At 41.7% G+C, this 22,359-nt stretch overlaps 1 protein-coding gene across 2 annotated transcripts; it reads right to left on the reverse strand.

The window, feature by feature from the left end:
• Positions 1–325: 325 nt before the first annotated feature.
• On the reverse strand, positions 326–15,011 carry CNDP2 (carnosine dipeptidase 2). 2 transcript variants are annotated; one of them, XM_080611798.1, is made up of 12 exons: positions 14,949–15,011; positions 12,338–12,427; positions 11,255–11,398; positions 8,622–8,784; positions 7,006–7,094; positions 5,927–6,127; positions 5,331–5,415; positions 4,611–4,771; positions 2,477–2,641; positions 1,808–1,949; positions 1,042–1,189; positions 326–615 (listed from the first exon to the last, which is right to left on the reverse strand). In XM_080611798.1, the coding sequence occupies exons 2-12, from the start codon at positions 12,395–12,397 to the stop codon at positions 546–548; spliced, it is 1,428 nt and encodes a 475-aa protein (XP_080467924.1). In that variant the 5' UTR covers positions 12,398–12,427; positions 14,949–15,011; the 3' UTR covers positions 326–545. The 2 variants fall into 2 exon arrangements, with proteins under 2 accessions (XP_080467924.1, XP_080467923.1); XM_080611797.1 differs by lacking the exon at positions 14,949–15,011 and adding an exon at positions 12,909–12,987.
• Positions 15,012–22,359: the final 7,348 nt, after the last annotated feature.

The raw sequence follows: 22,359 nt of genomic DNA on the forward strand, positions 1-22,359 counted from the left end.
TACAAAAAGATGGCCAGTAGTCATTACCACAGTGAATGTTGTTAAAACCCAATTCACTGCAAACTGAAACCTGCTCTTCCAAATCACTCAGCAAGATAGATGCTTCACTACATCTTGAACACATTCCAGTATAGCCCTATAATCTGTCACTTCAACTACTTCCTTCCAGGACATATCCAGAAATAAGAATCTTAAACTTGACTAGCAGTTCTGCAACTGATGCGGCTGCTTTAACAGTTGAGAGAAAACCTTTCCTCTTGCTTTACAGGAAAAGTAGATGAATACAGCAAACCACAACTTGAATGTGATACAGAGGGGACAAAGATGCAGTTCAGTACTGCTGGCCAGATAAAGAATAGTCTGTCATTTGACGTAAGCATTTAAGCAAACATTTTTGGTTCAAGTGGAACTGTATGTTTCCCTCTCCCCCACCAAGGCAGAGGAGTGCTGGTGGAAAAGGGGAGCCGTGTGAGACTTGGTAACGGATGACACTTCATAAGATAATTCAGACTTATGATCCATAAGCCAAAAGGTAATTGTCTAACTTAGTCCTTTAGCTGGGAAACTTCATAAAGGTATGCACCAAGCATCTTCACCCCCTGGATGTAGTTGTGCCTGGAAAGAAGATAGCTTCCATTAGCACTATCTTAGTTTGAGCTGCATTTGTAGTGCTTTTTGCAATCAGTCCTATCCACACAACAGACAACAGACATTTCTCTTGCAGGCAACAGACTACTCCCAGCCTTTCCCACATCTCCCCTGGTAAGACAGAAAAGCCACCCATGGGATAGGGAGTAACCAAGCTTGGAGACCAAGGTATAAAAACTGCTTCTGATTCTAAATTTATTGAATCAGAAGCAATGAGAACAAGATTCAGCTATAGACTAGCTACCCAACCAGCCATTCCCTGCTACAGAGAAATGGCACTTTGGCTTCCAGAAAATTAAGTAAACAAGAGCTCAACTTTTCTTGGTCCTTTTCATAATACATGCCAAAACCCACAGTAAACTCAGCCTGGCACAGGGATAAATATTCTCTTACCTATTTAGCTTCTCATTTTGAGAGTGAGCACCATCATCTGCAGCTCCAACAGGAAGCAGCATGACATTCTTGCCTGTTGCTTCTTGAAAAGTAAGTGTAACAGGAATGCTTCCTCCCTCCCTTGTCAGGTCTGGTTCAACTCCAAAAACTAGAAAAGTGATAGATACTCTAGTCAGTTTGGAGTTGTAGTTTTTAACAAAACCTTACTTAAGCCATCAAGTACCAACCACATCTGTACCAGGTGCTGATCAATTCCTGTTTTAATCAGCCAGACTGCAGAGGCCACAGAACTGTGGAGCTTCTTTCCCATAGATGTACTACTGGCTGGAGTAATTTTCAAAGTTCAGTCCAAACAGTTCCACAAATAATACTTCACTCAAATGCCTGTTTGTACTCTAACACAAGTTGGATTTGCTCTATTGCCCTATGCAATCTATCAGTTATGCTAAGGCAGCTAAAGAGGAACGCTAGGATGACTTGAGGGCTTTTGCTAAGCAAGTTGACTTGAACTGACAGTCCCACCTATATGCAAAAGCAACACCGTACCAACGGACTTGTTCCAGTACAGTAGGAATAAGCTCGATATCATTTCTGCCCTTCTTGTACATCAGACTCAAGGACTGCACATGACATGCTTCATTACTTAAGTGAGCCAAATTTAAGTGCAGAACACTAAGTATTATGCAAACATAACCTCCTCAGTATTTCTTGAGGTGCTGGAATAAGAGCTTTAGTTCTCCCAATGGCAAGCAGAAAACACACTGACCCGTCTTCATGGCCTTCCTACCAGCCATGTAGTGAGGATGGTTGAAGTCTGACACCCAGGGTTTTCCACCATGGCCTAAGTACACTCTGAATTTGTTGGGGCTACGCAGCTCTGCAAATTTTTTGCTCACATATTCTTCAACCTATGAGAAAGATTGAACAATCTTATCTACTGTTAGCATTTCTATGAACTCTGGTAAAGACTGTATACTAAAAGCATCTTAGGGACTTGCAGGTCACTACTACTGTGCAGCAATACTTTTCCCATTACTATTATTTCGTATTATTCGTATGTATCTCTGCCCTGAAATCAGAATATCTCCTTTAGGCAAGTTAACAGTATACTGTAGAACAGTTAGTTATATCAAACTTATGTTTCTGAATATGCACTTCTGGCAATCCAAGTGCCCTACTATTAAATTAGCCTTTACTCCTGAGCCCCTTCTTTGAGTTCATCGAGAGAAATTGACTATTCAGGCCACAATGGTCATACAACTGCTGTATGTGAGCCATGCAGCAATTTCCTCAGCTCTCCAAGTTGAGGTGCAGAACAGGGAAAAGGGAAGTAAACAGATGTTTCAGAAAACAGAAATACTTTTCCCCTCAGCATGGAGAAGAACTAAAATTAAGACACTAGTTGTTTTGACACCACCAATTCATCTCAACATACATGCTTTGTGACTTCTTCAGGAGTCATGTTTGGCACAAGTCTGATTGAGAACTTTCCAATCACTTTCCTAGGAATCACAGTCTTGGCTCCAGAGGCTGAGAAGGCTCCTTCAATTCCATGGAGAGACAAGGAAGGGTATCTCCACCTATGCATAAGGATATCTCTCTGCAGAAGCAAAGGGAAATATGAAAGGTTAAATCAAGTTTGACAGAGTTCCTCAAAGTAATAATTTCTTCAGTCTAATAGACTTTGCAAGAAACAGTGCTTTCCCCCATACAGAAATGCAGCTCATTCAAGACTCCTCAGTTATAAACAGAAGCTGTTACTCCCATTAGGCACACATTTGATACAACAGCTGGGTTGGTTCTAGTTCTCCTAGTTCTACGGAACTTGTAGAACATGGTCTGTTTCTGACAAGGATACAAATACCACATATCAATATGTATATACATATGTAATATATATATCTATGCATACCTTATCTATTCTCCATATATATAGGTTCTCAAGCACAGTGTGCAGGGAGTGTATTGGAAGGTCTAGTCCCCACTGCCTCAAGTCAGGCAGGTGCCTTCACTGAGTCACATGCTTATGAAGATCACAGGTTTGCTGAAAGCCTCACCACATGTAGACTGAGGCACATAGCATGCTCCTTCCCAATTTATACCAACAGTTGCATTAAACTGCCTGAACTGCAGGTTGATTAAAATAAGTACTACTGACTTTTTCAGCTACAGTCCTGCATTTCCTTCTTGCTGCCTTGGACACAGCTGTTCAGTACCCTGGATACTGAAACACATCTGTGTCCCATATAGACAGCTACAGTACCTCAAACATGAACTTAAGGTTTGAGACTTAGAAATTTCATGGTCTTTATGTTCACGGTTTGCTTTGTTCCAGGTACAACCTGCCTCTGAACTCTCCAAGCAAATTGAACTGCCACAGTTCAAATCTCTCAAGCACTGTTTCTCACATATTACAGCCTTCTATCCCATCTCTCTCCTTAGCCCTAAGACTCTTCTTCCATGCATACAACTTAAAACTCCCTCAGTAAGTTAAGCTAGGATTTCAGTCTAACTAAGACTGAACTGCTTCAGTTCGCTATCAAATAGTATCTTGCCAGCTCCTCCTTATACACAAGCTATATTTCATTCATTACTTTATAGGACAAGCCTACACAAGGAAGTCTGTGTGCTCCCAGTTGATATAAAGATTAACATGTAAAGACAAGGTTGAAGATATAAAATTGTTACTCATACCCATTTGAGTTGAGTCTCCTCCTGACAGTACTAGGACAGAAAACAGTCCTGCATATGTAAAATTGTCTTTTACAACACTTGTTTCTGCTTTTTATGGTAAGAGATGTATTTACATCTAGGGTTTAATGTTTTAAAATTAGTATGGAAGACCTATACCTTGCAGGATTCAATGCTGTTAAAAGCATTTATTTGGAGATCTCCCAGGATAAAGATTTGAGAAGTTCAGACATTAGTTTATTGAACTTCAGCTGTTCAAAGATTTGGGCAGCTGCCCAGTTCATGGCTACAAAACAGTCCTTGCTTGCCAGGTCTAAGATGATGTTCAGTATGTCAGCCTTCAGTTCATCACAGCTAGATCAAGCTGTTTTCTCACCTAATGAGAAGGCATCTCTATGAGCAATTTACTTTCTGATAACCCACTGAACTTCCTATAGATGTAGAAAGTGAGATGCTTTGTGTAGATGTGGTATCTGACCTCTGAACAAGGGCTAGCAGTTCTTATTTAGCATTAAGAGAACAGCACTAGGTAAAGAAAGTTCTGTACAAGTTTGAAATTTTATTTATATATAGACTGAGGAAATTTAAAGTTGTCTAGACCTCTTCCCTTAAATATGGAATAACTGAGATTTAAGTTTCCAAGCACCTAACACCTTGCAGAGGAACTGCTAATATTAAGAGTGCAGTCAACTGTATACCAAGTGAAATTATCTTCCAAGGCAATCTCACCATTTTAAAGACATTAGATTAATTCTCTGCCTACTAAATTACTCTGTAACTATACAGGTATCCACAAAAGCTTGTTTCTGCCTTCTACTAATATAGGTAGCTTGATCTAATACAGCCAGCCAGGGTAGATGAGGAGTGATGCAGTATACCTTTGTATCATGCAATAGTTTTGTTGCTCCTACATCTTTTGCATATTCTCCCAGGTCAAAATCAATCTTCTCATATAATGCCAGCTCTTCATCCGTAACAGGTGCCACTGCTTCATTAATGCCTGGGATTAAGATTTTCCCTTTCTTGTCTATAAGAGAAGCTGTAAACAAGAAGAACCTAATATCAGGATTCAACTAGAACAAACAAGATGTCATTGCTGAGAACACTTTCCATGGGAAACAGTAGTCTTTGCCTTCAGAAAATTCCATAAAGGTGTCATGAAATTCTGACCTCTCCCTTCCAGAGCTTGTACCACTAAGCACAGAAAGAACTTATGGAATCTGCAGCTATCCAAAATGCAACTTCCTTGCAACTATAATTCTATTGCTACATGTTTAGCTGGCTGTTTGAAGGCAGGATTCCCAAGGAGTACAGTGTCACACCTGTAGATGAGTGTGCAGAAGACAGCCAATTTAATTAACATACAAGCTTGCAGCAAGGTTTTAGGGAGAGTTAAAGTAGACAGACAACTTTTTGGCAAGACCATCATATTTCTGCATCTAAGGCATCAGCCTTATATACCTGGCAAGCACCATTTCACTAGTCATTGCTTTGCTAGCGTAAGCAGCCCTTTGGAACTCACTCTCTGCAAGCTCACTATGCTTTAATGGCTCTTACTCCTATTTCAGATGCATTCAGTGAAACCTCCCTTTTCTTACCCATTAGAGTAATGAGATCTGTCATGGCCTCATGTACTGAACCACCATAAACTCCAGAGTGAAGGTCTTTGTCACTACATTCCACCTGGTTTGAAGTGAATAAAGATTTGGGGTTATTTTAGCATGAAGATACTGACAAATGTACAGAACAGACTTTTGCCTTAGCTTTTTGATGCACATATTGAGAATGCATCTGTTTTTGGAGCCAGACTACCCAGCTGCAGTAAATTAAAGCAGATATACTTTTTATTGCTCTGTGGAGTACAAGCCCTTAGTACTGACTGTCCCAACCTTGGGGACTTCAGTGACATCTCTTCTTGCATTTAAGTAAATACCTGAAGATTGTCTATGTCACAAGAACACTCCAGTGAAAGTACCAGGATATCTTGCTTCATACATCTGAAAGTTTTCCCTCCCACCTAAGTATCATTTAGAATAGTAAAAGGAAGATATTTAGACACTTACTAGAAACTGTTCCACTTTAGCCAGTTTCACCTTTTCTTAAAGGCTATTGGCATGAAAATGTTAGAGCTACCACTCTTTAGTAGAAAATCCAGTTTAATAGTACTGGTTTTGCAGTGTACTTTAGCTCTTACCTCTATGAAGTAATAGCAGATACCCCTCAGGCCATAAGTGATACAAGGCTTCTTCTTGCCTAGCCAGTAGTTGTCAGAAATGCAAACATAATCTACATCTTTGAAGAAAGTATCTTGTTGAGCAAAAATCAGTTCATCAAGGCCTTCAGATCCTGATTCTTCCATACCTTCTAGGCAGAACTTAACATTTACTGGAATCTCCTTTGAAAGTTAAAACCAAGAACAATTAAGTATGTGAAAACACTGGACTTCTTCAACAATCAGTAATTTCCATGTCATGTACAAAACAGAAAAATGGACACAGGTAAATTAGTCCCATGACAGTGGAATTTAATAGTATTTTGTGTATAATTAACAAGTTTAGACTGCACATATATGCAAAAAGTATTAAATAAACTCAATGGCAACTTCTTCTCAATCCCCTTAAGTGTGGGAAAGTAGCAGAAATCTATTGCCAAGTTTAAGTCACAGGGCTAGGAAAATTAATACTAACCACAGAAATTGCATGCCACAGTAGGAGTCAGAGCTACCCTGTCTATCCAGTCTATCATATTCTATATGCCTAGACAGCACCTGAGAACTAGTTATTCTTCTTGCAAGTAATAGCAACTTGTCTTGCAAGGTAATGCAGACAACCTGAGCTATTTCTGATTGCACTTTTTCTTGAACAGAAACACCAAAACTCCCAGTTTAGTATTACTAAGTTAATCTCTTCTTGGACATCAGTAGCAGAGAGACATTAAGCATTGCTAAAGGCCAAGCTAATCTGATATCCTTACATGAAAGTGATCACATTTGATTATTCCTCCTGCATCAGATGACTGCATATATATTTTCTTTCCTACACATTTTGTTAAAGCAAAAAATATTTCAAGTGCAATCCAAGCATCTACAAAACCAACTTGTAGTCAGCAAGTCAACTCAGCCCTACTGGGACATCAGCAAATTTACAAGACTATTGCATCATCTCTCTGATTAGCTGAATAAGCAGGCTTGCCTCAAGGTTTTGTGGCTTGGATAACATTTATTGGCAGACTCAGCTGTATGCAAAAAACGCAGGATACATTTTGGGCACATACCTGGTTAGTTTGTTGATAAGCCTCCAAGGCATTCAACCAGGCAAGCACTGGACCTTTGTCATCTGTTGACCCTCGTCCATACAACTTTCCTGTAGAAATAAGATACAAATTAACTAGTGTGGAGATAAATTGGGATGAAGTTTCTGTCATCTCTTGCTTGCAGGGGAAAACATCTTTTTGGATAAGCTTTTTAGCCCTGCTTCTATTAACTTCCATTTCTACTTCCAAAGAATCAGTGCATTTACATCCCGCTTTATAAATCCATGCAAGTGGGATAGGCAGAGGACTGCAATAGTTCTCCACTTACAAAGCTACCCCACCTCTTCCTCTAGCTGCTCCCTGGATAGGAGTTGAACATTAGCCTGGAAAAGATGTAACTGCCTTGCACCATGTTGCTCCCATGACCTTCACAATAGTATCATTTTTTATGAGCACAGCAATAAGGATAGAGAAACAAGTTACCTCCTTTTACAGAAACTATCCAGTATTAGTTTCAACTCAATAATTCTTTGTTTGAAGAGTTCAGTAGCTAGTGACTGATCACTTCTCTGGATTCTCCAGGTAAAAGCTGATCTCCCCAGAAAGGGCCTTAGTCAAAAACCAGTTTTACAGGCTACAGGGAAGTCCCAAGAAAGGTAGCACATGGCATCACAGTAAAGGCAAATATTGCGGCAACTCAGCTGTGGCTACAGCCACTAAGCACTAGCTGTAACCACGGTGACAGAACAGGCCCAACAATTTGCAGACTAAGGAAGAAACCTTAGGTAAATATGTCTCTTACACTGCCAGGCTGCATGGAGATAAACCACAGCCTGAAGCAAGTCTGGCTCTTACTCAGATGAGAATTTGACTGAGTAACTTGGGCTCTACTGCCTGTGCCCAAGTACAAATACTAGTTACCACAGATACTTCTCTTGGCAATGATTAACACTTATGCAACAAGAATGGTTAATGCCCTTCTATTCATATGACCTTTGACACTCAACACTGAGCAAATGAAACAAGAAAAAGGCTGGGTAGCATCAGCTTTAAATAGAAAAGGAATCTTTAGTCTCCTTTTGTCTACTAGCAATGTGTTGTTTCAACAGGAGTTACTGTACAATTTCTTCATTCCTGTTTATGGGAGGGGGACACTTGTCTGGGCATTAGCTTTGTAAAATACAGATTCTCCAGTACTCATCACAGCACTGGATGCAAACACAAGGCAACCCATAGAGGCTGACATACCACTTCTTTTACCAGGCATAAAGCAGCTGTGTTGAGTCTTTGCTCACCCTAGTGGTTCCAAGTTCCCACAGGCTGCAAGTTGTGAACAGCACAAGAAACTAGCTCTAGAAAGCTTTCTGGCAACAAATTGTTACAATGGAAGACAGCAGCTAAGACTTGGCTGTAGCTGCGAGGAAGATTACATGCAAGTACAGCCTATGAGAGATGGAAAATGTTGCAACTCTGTTTACTATTTCCCACCCTGCATATTTTCTCAACAGTATAAAATAAGTATCCATGTCTGCTGTTACTCTCCTTCCCCCTTTCAATCAAGGGCACAACTTTAGAAGAGTTAAGAAATACCATACTTCTTAGAGAATTGCTTATCAGTTGAAGTCCACTGCTCTTACCTTCTCTTTCTACCAATGTGAAGGGCTCACTATCCCAGCCATCCTCTAGTAATGCTGGCTGAACATCCAGGTGACCATATACACACACAGTCTTTTTATTTGGATCTGAACCCAGTGTTCCCAAAACAACTGGTGGAAGAGGGATCTCTGATCCATCTGCCAGCTAAAAATAGGATGCAAGAAGTTTTATTCAAATGTGGAACAACAGAATGGCACATTTTTATCAGATGAATGAATTTTAACATTGAGGTTATGAGATAAGGGGCATAGACAGCTAAACAAAACTAAGCTAAACTGATTGCCAGAAGCAGTGTAAGTTTACTGACAAGTTCCAGTAACAGTCAAAATGTTCCAAGCTACTTGGAACTGTTAGCTTTAAACTAGCAATCTTACATCAGATTTTAGCAGTCAAAGCTGTCTGCATGCCATACTGCCATATCTAATGCTGACTTAAGCATAAGTGATCAGCTCCATTCAATATCGCATTCTGGACTGCTTCTCACTGCACTTTTATCCTGTACACAGGACAGCTCCAGACAAAAGTTTCCCAACAGTGGTATCACCGAGTATAACACATGCCTCCTCCCAGATAAGGTCAGCACAACAGATGTATTTCTCTATACAAGCCTATGCTGTTAAACTAAGGGCATGATAGGGCTGATGATCTTTGTTCAAGAGCTGGACTTGGCTTAGTGTTTTGGAATACCCCATAAGCAATTATGACATGCTATTCAGTCAGCATTATTTCTCTCTCAGTGAACACACTCATCAGCACTGTGCAGCAGATCAAGATCAGCTTTGACTTTCCGCCCACATGGGCTCCAAGCTCGGATTTATTTTTTTTTAAATCAACAGGTTACATAGTCCTTGGACAGCTGCAGCTCTGATTAAAGCATTACTGAAAGAATTTACACTTAATCAGTAGACAGTACAAACTGTTGTGTAGCAGCAAACTAAGATTAGACAAGCTCATCAGTTGCTTTACACTGTCCTTCACTGATACAGGAGCAATGTACATAATACACTGACTAATTTTGTCTATACTTAATATAAAACTAAATACTGAAGTTAACTTGAATCCAGCTGCAAGAATGCCCAATAGAAATGTTGCTTGTAATAAACTAAAAATCAGTTCATGCCCCCCAGAAATTACACCAATTAGAGGAAAAAGTTTGTGTCTGAATTAATCAAAATACTTTTGACAGGATTTTCAGTTGTAGGTAGCAGCAAAACTAGAATTATCCTACAGATTCCCCCCCAAGAGGGAACATAAAGTCAGACACTTCCTTGCTGGAACCTGTAGTGCTACCAACAAGTGTATTCCAGCTACCACAAGCAAGAACTGCTCAGAGGGTCCTGATACACACATTTCACCTAGCAGTCACCAGTACTAACTACAATGACAATCTTACAAATAGCAAGCACAACAGCATTTTCAATGCCACTATTTAAATGCTAATGTAACAATTTTGGTATGGGTCTTATTCTATGATATGCAGTAACTAGGCACTTCAAAGGAGAAACATATCAAATGGATTGTTCCCTAGTATAAGATTATCATATTTCTCATAAGCTGAATAAAAGACATTTCTTTGCTGAATAAAAGCAATTCAGATCACTAAAAATAAGGACAGGACTCAGCCTATTAATTCTTTTGTTTCTGGTAAGGGTGCAGTGCAACCTTGTGACAAATGTAACAGTTCTGAAGAGCTTAAAAGTCTTTGGAAGACTTACTGAGATTTCAGTCAGTAACTTTACACTACAAGCTTAAGGTCCAACACTAGCTTGCTGTTAAAAGTGTCTAACATTTGTTGGCAGGTGCTGTCTCCATGTTCAGTTAGACAGGTATTTAAAACACACATAGTTCAAAAACGTACATAGTTCAAAATGTAGCACAATATGCTTAACTGCTCCGGATCCCAAGGTTTACTATTAAAAAAAAAAAAAAAAAAAGAAAGGAAGCTCCGACTGTGTGTCAGGAAAGACATTATCCTATACCCCGACAGCTACTGCTTTTCTGCACCACTAGCCACAAGACCCTTCTGTGGTGATCCTGAGCAGAAGACCAGACATCAACGAATTAGCGATCCACATAATTAGCCTGAGTACACTCAAGCCTGTGCTGTGCTAAGCTGCACACACAGCTTTACCTTCCTGCCTGCTCTGCACTGTGCATATCCTTGAGCTGCAGGATAAACTTAGCCAGTTGATAGTAGCAGGCAGCTCCCACTTGGCACTGGGGATTACATAACCTGCATGTCCTTGTCTTTAGATAAAAGTGCAGCAAATATTTCTCATGTGAATATCCCTTTTGTTTGGAAGTGGAATTAAGCAACATTAATAAACAATATGAGATAACACTTCCATGAATGGGATCTGCACAGAATAATGCTGTACACTTATTGGATGCCCACTAGATGCTACATAGCTTGGGGTTCCCCATATCTGAAGGCACATAAGATTGTTAGAGCTACCACTACAAAGAGGTCAGCATAAACAGCATTTTAAATGATATTTTATGGAGTCTAAGTGCCTTTCTTGGCAAGATTATAGGAAGCCAGCACTTCCTAGTGCAACACCTTGTTTTCTAAAGAGATGACTTCTACTAAGCTGACACTCAGATGCTCACATACCTTTTGTTTCCCAATATCCATAAGTTGGGTTGTGCCTCCCAGACGCTCAATGTCCTTTGCAGCAATCTCCATCATACGCTTGATTTCATCCCTCTTCTCGGGCCATGCTGACACACTCTGGATTGCCACCCATTCAGCCAGCCTCTACAAAAGGCAGAAAAACTGAAGGTAATTACACATGAATTATGGCATGGGAAGCTCTATACAAACACGATACCTTGCAATCCAACTAAAACCAGCTAAAAGTTGAGCTTAAACTTGAGACAAATCAGCTTTGTCCTCTGATAAAAGGAGTACTCTGTTAATACTCTACTCAAAAGATCCCCAAGACATCACATTCCTACAGCTGTCCCTGTAGTGTAGCATAAAGTCTACAGATACATAAGGTAAGCTTAAGAGTACGACAGCTTGTGCATATCATGCCTTGCTGATTGCCATTAAGTATCCAGAGCCAGCAAATGTCTTTCAGGCTTCTCAGAAAGGTCACCTTAGCTTCCTTCTCCCCAAGCAAGGTCAGTGAGAACAACTGGCAGAAGAACTTGACATAGTTCTTGCCTGAGGGTTTACCATGCCATACCACTGGTTCCATCACACATGATAGGGATTGCAATACAAAGTGCACTTCAATAGCAGGTTAAACAGCAAAATACAGAAGTAACCTCTCCCCTTATACCCCAATATGAACAGTTTCATAGGAGAAAACTTTACTCCAGCCTTGTTGCTACCTTTTCTGTCCCATCTCAAAACAGGAAACAGTATAAACCTAGTTTGACATTGAAGAACAGCATCAAACTTCTTGTACCTCTATATAAGTCACTGCCTGTACTATACAGTAATAGAACATTTTCTAATCAACCTGCCATGGAGATATAGGTGTTTGAACAGAACTATGCTTAAATTTAAAGTTTTCTGGCTTGACTCAAGTCAATCATACCTGCTGCCTGCTCCCCCTCTCTGTTATTTGGCATTACCCTATTATCAGGCATATTATATAGGTGTTACAAAAAGCATAAAGGTGACCAGCTAACATTTAATATCCTATACCTGTCTGGTGCTGCAGGGCAAAATTCAAAGAAAACTTACCTGAATATAGAGGTCCTGGTGTTCATCAATGTATTGAAAGAGCGTTTCAAGAGCAGACATATTCTGACTAGAACGGTGTTGCTGAAGATTCTGTAATAGAAAAATAGTTTAGTCTTCACAGGTTTAAGAAGCAAGTGTCAGTAATCAAGCAGCCACAGAAGACTTTCATCTTTCAATTGCTAAGGCCATAAACCAAGCTGTGCTAATATAAACTTGAGGCCACTCCCTCACACACAGTTAAGTGGCTAAACAAGAGCATATTCTCCCTCTCCCCCTCCCCTCAAAAAAGCCCTTTGGAGTTTAAACTGAGGAAGCTACTTTATAAAGCTATTTCAATCAAGTAATATACTTACAAGAGAATTACAGGCCAAATGTTACTTAAGTAAAATGCAACTTCAAAGAATAGATTTCTTTTTAAGAGTTCAACTAATAGTGTGCCATAGGCTTGAATGCTAGTAGCTCGGCCCAAGGAAGCACCACACTTTATGCTCTACAAAGGAAGTTAAAAGCAGGCAGCTTAAGAACTGTGTTTTCTCCAGCTTTACAGTCCCAACCTGCCACTCAGCCTTACCAAAGGAGGTCAGAGTGAAGCCAGAGGAACAGAAACCAGTCCCAGCAGCCCATGAGCCAGTGGTCAGTGATTAGTTCAGTGCTACCACTTCCTAGTTTTGTTTTAGTTTCAACTGAAATTCATGTTAGAAAATTTAGGAGGGGAGAGGTCTTGGGTTTTCTGTCTTCCTTACCAGTTGAAAGTCCATATTAAAAAGACATACTGTCCACTCAACCAACAAAACCAATGAGCCTAAATTTAGTTCTCAAGGTAGAACTATAGACACTGCACCTCCTCTAAGCCAGGAAAATAATGAGCTTTGCAAATACACCCTCTGAAATCCAAGTGCCTAGACTTTGAGAAAAACTCCAGTGTCTGTGTAACACACTGAACATGTTTGTTCAGCAGCACTAGCTGCTGTGATTCAGTATTTTGTCCAGTCAGCTTTATGCCAGACCCTTTAAGCCTTTCTTCTGCTTCTACATATAAGTCACAAGACAAGTATGATAGTTAAAACATTTGGCTACCTTTGGATTTCTTGAACAGCTACTCCACATAACTAAAATGAATACTTTCAATCTACAGGTTGTCCCACACAACATACTGCCATATAAGCACATCCTACCACTCTGAATCTACAAGACTCACAGAACACATTTTCTTTCAAGCAGGGTTATACTTACACAGGTCACCAACGTCCAACATCCAAAAATCCTTTCACTCCTTGGAGAATGCTTCTATTTAATTTACAGCATCCACCAGGTTTAAATTTGCATAATGAGTTTTAAACACCAATTAGAACAACTCCAAACTACCAGACAGCTTAAGCATTCCCTTGAATAGTCACGAACAGTGAACTATAATAGACATAACCAAGTTAAAGGAATGCTTCTCACTGAAGCCTGGTTTCCCCAAGAAAGCCACCATCCTCCCATGCATTTAGAGCTCAGACATGATTCATCTGGAGCTTTTCAGAGAAACCAGCACACAGGCAGCCCCTACAGCAACATGAGGCTCTAGCTTCACAGCACAGCCACAAAATACAACACATTACATAGAGGCTAATATTCTGTCCAACATAGAGTTGAGCTACTTGCTAAATCAGGGACTACTTTAAGTATTGTCTTAAACATAGTTAAATATTCTTAAAAGTTAGAGGGGCATTGAATAGCTCAAGTCCCATGGCAGAGCTGCAAAAAGTCTGCCCCCAAAAGCATCAAACTCGGAAAAGCACATACCACTTACTACACTGCACAAGGCTGGGTATTGCTTCACCCCCCCTCTTCAAAACCAGGGCTAGAAGTTCCTGTAGGTCCCATGGACAGGAAAACTTTACCCTTCCTACCCGCATATGGAAGAGGATCCACAGCTCTACCTTTTTCACAGCACTGCAACAGTTACATTACGAAATATGATAACCCAAGGGGCTATCAGTGAGCTATACAGACATAACCAAGTTAGAATGCTTCTCACCGAAGCCTGGTTTCCCTGAAACAACTTCACCACCTGCATCCACAGGCCAGATTAGTACCTCAATTGAAGGCATTTAATCGAGTCAGGAAAGGTCTGTAGCCACCACACAGCACTCACCACTCTCCACTAAAAGCAGCAGCACACATACACCCCCACACTACAGGCCCTGCTCTTTGACCTGATGTTGGCTTAAAAAGTCACATTTAGGACTTCACACGGTTTTGCAGGAAAAGGGAAAGCTCCGTGGCCCCGATCCCTGTGACCGCAGAGAAGCGAGCCCGAAGAAGGAAGAGGGAGGCTCACGGGGGCCGAGAACGAGCAGTGGGGAAGGGGACCGGGGGGGACAGCGGCACCTTCCCTCTGAGAAGCAGCTACGGCGCAGGGCCGCCTCACGCGGCTGGGCAGGCACCGCCTACCCGGGCCACGGGACAAGGCCCGGCCCGTCGGGGATGCCTCGCACCCGGCACCCTCCCGCGCCTCCCCGCAAGGCCGCGCCTTTCGGGCAGCCGCCGGTGAGGCCGCAAGGAAAGGGCACAAAGGGAAGCGGGAGCGGCGCGGCTCCGCCCGCCCCGCCAACCCCACACTCACAATCCCGGCACTTCCCGGCTTCCTGAGGTAGGAAGCAGCTGCCGCCGCGGTGCTTTAAAGCCCTCCTCGCCGACCCCGCCCCGCGCCGCACGCCGCAGTGGTCAATCCGGAGCGTCGGCTGCAAGACAGGGCGGGGACTGGGAGGGGTTCTTCCAGTTGACGGGGCAGTGGCTCTGCTCTGCAGCGCCCCCAGCGGCCGCACCGCGCCAGAGCGCCCCGGTGCCACGGAGCGGGGGGGGGTGTCACCCTGGGTGGTGGGGTCACCCTGCTGTGCGGAGCATCAACTCCAGGTATTCGACTGGTAATGAGCTTCCCACTCTCCAGTGATGAGCAAGAACGTGAATAATAGGGGAGAGAGATGAGATATTATATGGGAGATAATAACAGGGGATACAATACAGTTGAATATAAAATAGGAGAAATGTGGGGGATCTTGGCCAGAGTCTGCCTGGATAACTGAATTATTCCAATCAGTGATGGAAGTATCGTCATGGCCTTCCTACATTTGTGGTTTAGATAAATTATGTAGATTTAAATAGATTTAGGTGGGGTTTAGATAGGTTAGATAAGGAAAGTGTAACATAAACAGTAAGAAGCAACAGTGAAGTAAGATCCCCCAGTGAAGAGTTTCCTTAGATCTTAACCATGGCAGAAATGCATAAAGTCATTCCATGTGCAGAAATATAAAGATTCAGGTAAGGCTTGCTATTACCCTGTGCCTAACCTAAATGAAGCAGGTCCTTGTAAGATGGGAACTGCTGAAGCTGCTTCTGTTCACAAGTAGTTGAATAGCTCTGATACATACTGCTGTGAACCATGTATGGGTGTAATGATTTGGGAACTCATATCGTTTTACAGATATTCTTCAAAGAACTGTAAAAATGGCGGTTGGGCCTTGGCTGTAGTATAATTATTTGTTACCTGGGTTACTGAGGAAGGTTCACCACTCAGTCCAACCTATTCGCCACAGAAATGTGCTGACAAAATTTGTTGAATCATTGTTGCAATCAAGCTGAAAAATGAAGTGATGACAGAGAAGGAAAATGGAATAGCTTGATGACCCTGATGATGGCAGAAATAAAACCAGAACAAAGAAAGGTAACTGAGAGCTCATGAGCTGGAAAGGAGTGGGACATAGTAGCTGGTCATGGAAGATCCATGAGCTACCAGGGGCTGCCATGGAGAGAGAACTATGTCATTTGTCTAATGGAAGGTGTCCCTGACCATGGCCAGGGGGCTGGAACTAGATGAACTTTAAGGTCCCTTCCAGCCCATTCTATGATTTGGGAATTTGGCAGGTGGTGCCTGGGAGAGTGTAGTTAGTGCTATGACCTTGGGCAACGCTGTGATGAGCATAGTCCCAGATGGAATGCCAGGCACAGCTCTGGTCACCCATGGACTATGAGCTGAAACTACAGCAGCAGTTCTCTGGAGTGCCACTTAGATGGTCAGAGAAGCAAATTTTCTCAAAGCATAGGAATTTGGCTTAAGTAGCCTACAGAAAAAACTGACAAAAGACATGGTAGCAAGCATGCTTTATGCTGGGGTTAAGGCACAAGGGGTAGGAAAGTAGTTATCAATAGTGGTTGTAAGGGCCTGAGGACATCTCCTCTCCTGGCTGCTAAGCCTTGCCCTGATGGACACCCGTGGTGACTCCCATTGCTCCTGGCACCCCAGACCCCGGGGAGCCTCTGTCACCAACACCCAGCATTGCTTTATGTTATTGGTGGGAGAGCAATAAGAAAGAAGAAGATTTAAAAAAAAAAAAAAAAATGTAAAGAAATTGCTTCTAAAAAGCAGTCTGCTGCATTTATGAAAGGTATGTGACACGACATGGAAAGATTCCTTGTGACCTATTTCCATTCCCACGTTCCTACATGGGAGTCAATTTTGGTAGCTTGCTCTCATATCCAAAACAAATCCCACAAACAAAAAAGGTGAATCAAGGACACAAGCTGCAAAAAACAGAAAAGGGAAAAAAAATAAAAAGCATCAGGGAAGCATACAGGGAAAATATTGCGTACTGCTTTATCAGTGTTTTCTGCAAACCTGTATTGATCTAAAATCCACAAAGGATTTGTGAGGAACAAACACAGAAACCACACAGTAGCTTACCCCAGCAAAAACATCAACAACTTTTTTGAAAGATAAGAGGACCAATTATCAGCTTTGAGGGCCTTGTAAATTGTCTTTAATGAAATGCAGTTTTGTTTTACAAGGCTGGCAATTTGGAGGTGAAAAGAATTCATGCATACATAAAAATCCTTTGGGAACAGAGGAGAAAGGAAGCATAGGAAAAGACACATTTATCAGAAATGGTTTAGGGACAGAGGGTGACAAAGCAAGATGCTTTATAAAGAAAATATAGGCATGCTCAGCCTTCTCTGTTCCAGCTAAACATCTAAGCTGCTCTATTTCTTCTTTTAATACGTTCTCTTTTTATTTTGCTCAAAAAAAATCATTTGTAGATACTTGTGCCATTGCTTTTGCATCATGGGGTATGAGGCACCTGAAGCAATAGCAGCTGAATAGGTGAGAGGCCTGAAACGTAAGCACTGGTCTGAGGAGAGGACAACTGTGGTAATCATCTTTGTAGGAAAGCTGCAGGCTGTGGGTACCATTGTCTTAATAGCTGTGGCTACCCTTGCTGGAAAATTCCACATGAAATGAGACCTGATGAAAAGCTCCTACAGATGCTACAGCACAAAATCTCACCCTCATTTCTTTTGAAATGAATCTCAAGCATCATTTGTGTCCCTATATGCAGGTGTATGGCATCTGAAAATCTCACATTGCTCAGTTTCTTTGCCCTTTCTCCTGAGAGCCCTAAATACATATCAGCTACTTTACTGCACTTCTGAAGGGAAAAATAAAAACAACACACATAAAAACCTGTAAGAGCATTGTTCTGCAAATTCATAGACATAATCTTTCCTTCCATTGTAGTGTGAGCTGCTGATGTTTTGAAAGTTGGGCTTGTGACCTACCTTAGTAGAACCATGCAAAATAAAAAGGGTGGAAGAATGTGGCCTGATAGCCCAAACTGATTTAGAGGAATAGCCCTAAACTAAACCAAACCAAATCAAAGTATCCTTTACTCTCCTTCTTTTCCAGCCAGTACTATGGCTCCAGAAGTAACCTTGCTCTGGCCTCCAAAAAAGCAGAGCTGCTTACATGACTTATATAATTGTAGAGTACTGAATATTTAGGTGTGTTCATGACCTTCCTCATCTATATATATGCATGTATGCCATATGGCCATTCATGAGTTTGATCTTCACAAGCTTCTTCCAACAAAAGTAATACTGTTTTCTTTTCTTAATAGGTAATTAATCCAAAATAAAGGGTCAGCTTACACTTAACCTATGTAGGTAACATTGATGTTTATGTGAAAAAGCACAGCATGGGGTGCCTGTGTGCCCAAGTCCCTTGTCAGAATACTGTTGGAGTGAATCGTGTCCTGCATTGGACTACGCACCCAACTTCTGCTGTTGTGGACAAAGATGTGGACCAAGAGGAATGCTGCAACTGAGACAAGAACTGAATCTAAGTCTAGAGTTCTGATCCTGTGATCCTGCTTCTCATCCTTGTATAATAGGGCACCAATACAAAACGTGGCCTGTATGGCTCAGCTTCGCAAGTAATAATAAACACTAAAGGACACTTCTCCCTCTCTTTGCTCCTTTCCTTCCTCTCCCCCACCATTTATTAGCTGCACCTTTTATCACCTCCAGTGTTCTCTCACTATACTGAGCCTAGCAAGTGGAGGATTTACATTCCCATGGCACATATCCGCTGTGGCTCCATCCAATCCATCTCAGAACAGAAGCATCTCTATTGATCCCCCATGAGACCCCACAGGGTCAGGCCACTGTGTGGCAGACGGAGAAGCCTGCCTGAGGGCAGCACTACAACAGGATGGCTTTGTTCTGCTGCGCTATGTTGACTTCCCGGCTTGACTGACACAAGCTTGAGGAGCTCCCCACTGTGCCCAGCAATGGTGGGTTGCTCAGGATGCCCAGGATGCTCAGGATTCTTCTCCTTCCTCACTGATTCCTACAAACTTCTTCCTGCCCCCTGCCTTCTGGCTCAGTGATTGATGCCTCAAATTCTCTGCAACTCTGGTAGCCCCTGTATCAATAAGGTTGTAATTTTCCTGTTAAAATGCACACTCAAAAGCTTGCTGCAACTTGAGATCCTCCAGTGTCTCCAAAAAGTACCAAAACTTAATTAATCTAAGCCTTTAGTAGTCACTAGTTGCTTAACTAAGCCAATTCAGGACACCATAAATCTTACTTTAGGCACTAGATTTATCTGCAAACCATGACAGCATAAAGTAGAATACAAGGGGTTTGCTGTGCAGTGCTGGATAATTCTTTAATCCTTTCTTCCTGGCTTCATAAGAGGTAGTTTTCCCCTGTAACAGCTATTTGCCAAGTCTGTACACCTCGCTGCAATCTGTGTTTTCCATGTCCTCTTGTCAGGATGCAACAGTGACATGTTGGAAATGTCTCTGTCAGGAGATGAACCTAAGACTGGATAACCTGTCTAGAGGGCTGGAGAGACTCCCAAATTAGAGAGTGGCAGAAAGCCAGACAAACACGCACACAAAATCCTCTTCTAAATTTAATGTACAGATTGCTTGAATATCAATGCGCTTTTGGCAGCACATTCCCCATTGCACTGCCCTAATGCTGCCCAGGAACAGGAAGTCTTTCTATTTTAGAGATCTTAGGCTCAGAGGGAACAGTTCTTGGTCCCTCTTCTGATTTTGAGGCACAGAGAAAAGAACAGTGAGAGAGGCTGTTAGTAAATTGTTTTTCCCCAGCACCTTGGAGGACTGGCTCTCAAACTGCACAGCCAAAATATCTTGGAAAGTCACTGAATGGGCATGCCAAATGATTCCAAGTGCTACTCCAGCTGTGCCAGTGCTCTAAAAGGACTAAAAAAAGCACCTGTGTCCCTTTGTTCAATGTCTTCCTTTGCCTAAGAGTCCCCCAAGCACTCTGCTTCTGCCCGCTTGTCCTGATACTCTGCATTAGTATAACAAGGAAGTGGCTCACATGGGAACAGTGGGATGTGTGTCATGTCACAAGCAAGTGTATTAGACAGGCAAGCAAAGGGTCAACAGCCTGGCTAGATGCAGCCTAACTGCAAATAAGAACCACAGCCATTGGGGACTGCTTCAGTCCAGTGCTTTTCTTTGGAATGACCACAGAGCCAAAATGCCAAAACCCTTACCCTTTTGCAACTTAATCTCAACTACCCTGTATCTCATCCAATGTTTTGTCCCGACACCATGCCCACTTTATCCACACTGAAAGTGCATAGAATGTGCCATGTGCACGAGTAGATATCATTTTCAATTTCTCCTTGAATATATTTTGGAGTGTTGGGGGACTTTATTTCAGTCTTTTATAAGTTGTTGATTTGCCAAAGTGAAAGAGAAATATTGAAGAGACTTGGCCAGTCCTGCATGTTCTCCTCAATGAAATTGAGCTTAAGTGCTTCCCCAGCTGGAATTTTCCTCCAGGACTGCAACTCTGCAGGACTGCTCTTCAGTGTCTGTTGTGGTTTCACCACGCTTCCTTTCTTCCACCATTTGGTGGATCTCCCCTCTTCCTAAACTGAGGATCACATCCAGAATAATTCAATCCCTGTTTTTCATTATGGGAGACTTGCTATGAGTTCTTTGGGCAAGAACAGATGTGTGTACATCTGTACAGCATGGGCTGAAAGCACAATTTAGTTACACGCAGGAAACATGGAGCTGCAAAAACAAGGAATACTAAATCCTGTCTAATAATGTCATCTGTGTGTATTGCTCCTTTTATGTACCTTAGTGTAAATAAAAATTAATTCCACTGATACAGGGTCAAAATTAAGGTGTCAGGTTTTGTCTTCAGAAGCCTCTTGCTAAGGATGTGGAAGAGGCACTCTACAACACACAAAGTCTTCTGAGGACAGAGACAATTGAGAGATGCTGTTGGAGGTAGATAATTAAGGGCTGATAAGGAAAGAAAGGGTAAATCATTGAAGAATAAGGAGAAATGAAAAAATGTAAGTAGGGAAGAAAATGGGAATTACTGAATTACTGAAGAAAAATGACAGAAAAAAGAAGATAGGAGAAGGATGACAACACATCACTTCAGGGAAAAAATCAAAAAAGTAGTGCCAATTTAATTATAAGAAGTTCTGGAGCCAAACCTTCATTACACAAGGGTGTTTTTCAAACTTATATGAAGTTCTGCTTTTAACGAAAAAGACAAAATGTGGATTACCCATTGCACAAGTGTAGATAAGGACAACAGGGCAACTAACTTAAGTGTGTGTGCGGTTGTAATCACACACCCTTAAAGCTGAAAGATACTTATGGTGGTGAAGCCAACTGAAAACCATGGGATGACTCCCACTAACTGAAGTGACCATTGGCACCAGCCCGTAATGAATTTGTTCAAAAGATACATTATTGCCTTATAAAGCATTTCTCAATCAATTTAGTTGCTCTCCAAAAGACAGCTCATGAAAACCAGTGTAGCCTGGTAGGAAGAGTTGACTCAATGACAGATTTTAAAATAGCTTAGGAAGAGGTAGAGAGAAATGCTAAATCAGCTACAAAGATGGTGTCTATGGAAGGAGCTATGGAAACCCATTTCTGAGGCTTCTCGGAAACAGACAACTCTGCTTGAAGCAGGAGGCAGTGCCATGGCATTCCTTGTTTGTTATATTGGATATTGATGCGTGCGTAGCAGTGATCCCTCAGAAATAGGCCCAGCCACAAGAACCACTCAGATTCCTGGAGGATGCTTCTATGTAACAGGAGGAGCATCATACATCAGGAGCACTGCCACTGCTCAGGCATCTGGACAGGATGTCACACACAGATTTCTTGCTCAGGCGTAACATAGGGGACTCACTCATTCTAATGGATAATAACCGTGGTACAACTAAGAGATATTTGTTGTAAGGAATGCAGCACCTGAGATGTCTACTCTTCCCTAAACAAATGTCATACAACCTTGGATGCGTGCAAATTAACAATACATTACCTAAAGAAAAGCTAATTACTTGCAAAGACTGACAGAAAATTGAATTACACTAATGGATCATTTTGCAGCTTGGTCTATGTCCAGCCATTCATCATTTGCAAGGAAACTGCTAAGAACAGCTTCAAGGCAATAACTGAAAGTAATTAGGTTTTACAGAACTGATACTGAAAGTCATCCATGATCTTGCTAAATCCTCTTTCTTCTTTTTTTTTGTATTTTTACAAGAGAACTCAGGAAATGGACGTACCCACTTGTAACTGAGCTGTGAGCTATCCCATGTGATAGCTGCATTTCACTGGATTTTTAAACATGGAGTGCTATCGTACACAGCCCTTGAGCCAATAGAACAAAGCAAAGCAATA

Source organism: Psittacula echo (genome assembly GCF_963264785.1).
Source record: "Psittacula echo genome assembly, chromosome: 2".
Taxonomy (NCBI): Eukaryota; Metazoa; Chordata; class Aves; order Psittaciformes; family Psittacidae; genus Psittacula; species Psittacula echo.

Bases quoted from the DNA above. Each gene is read 5' to 3' on its own strand.
- CNDP2 (XM_080611798.1), bottom strand. From the start codon at position 12,397: ATGTCTGCTCTTGAAACGCTCTTTCAATACATTGATGAACACCAGGAC. The intron at 6,128-7,005 runs GTATGTGCCCAA...TAACTTTCAAAG, and splicing joins CTTATCAACAAACTAACCAG to GAGATTCCAGTAAATGTTAA. The intron at 1,950-2,476 runs GTATGTTGAGAT...TCTTTCTCATAG, and splicing joins CTGAAGAAGTCACAAAGCAT to GTTGAAGAATATGTGAGCAA.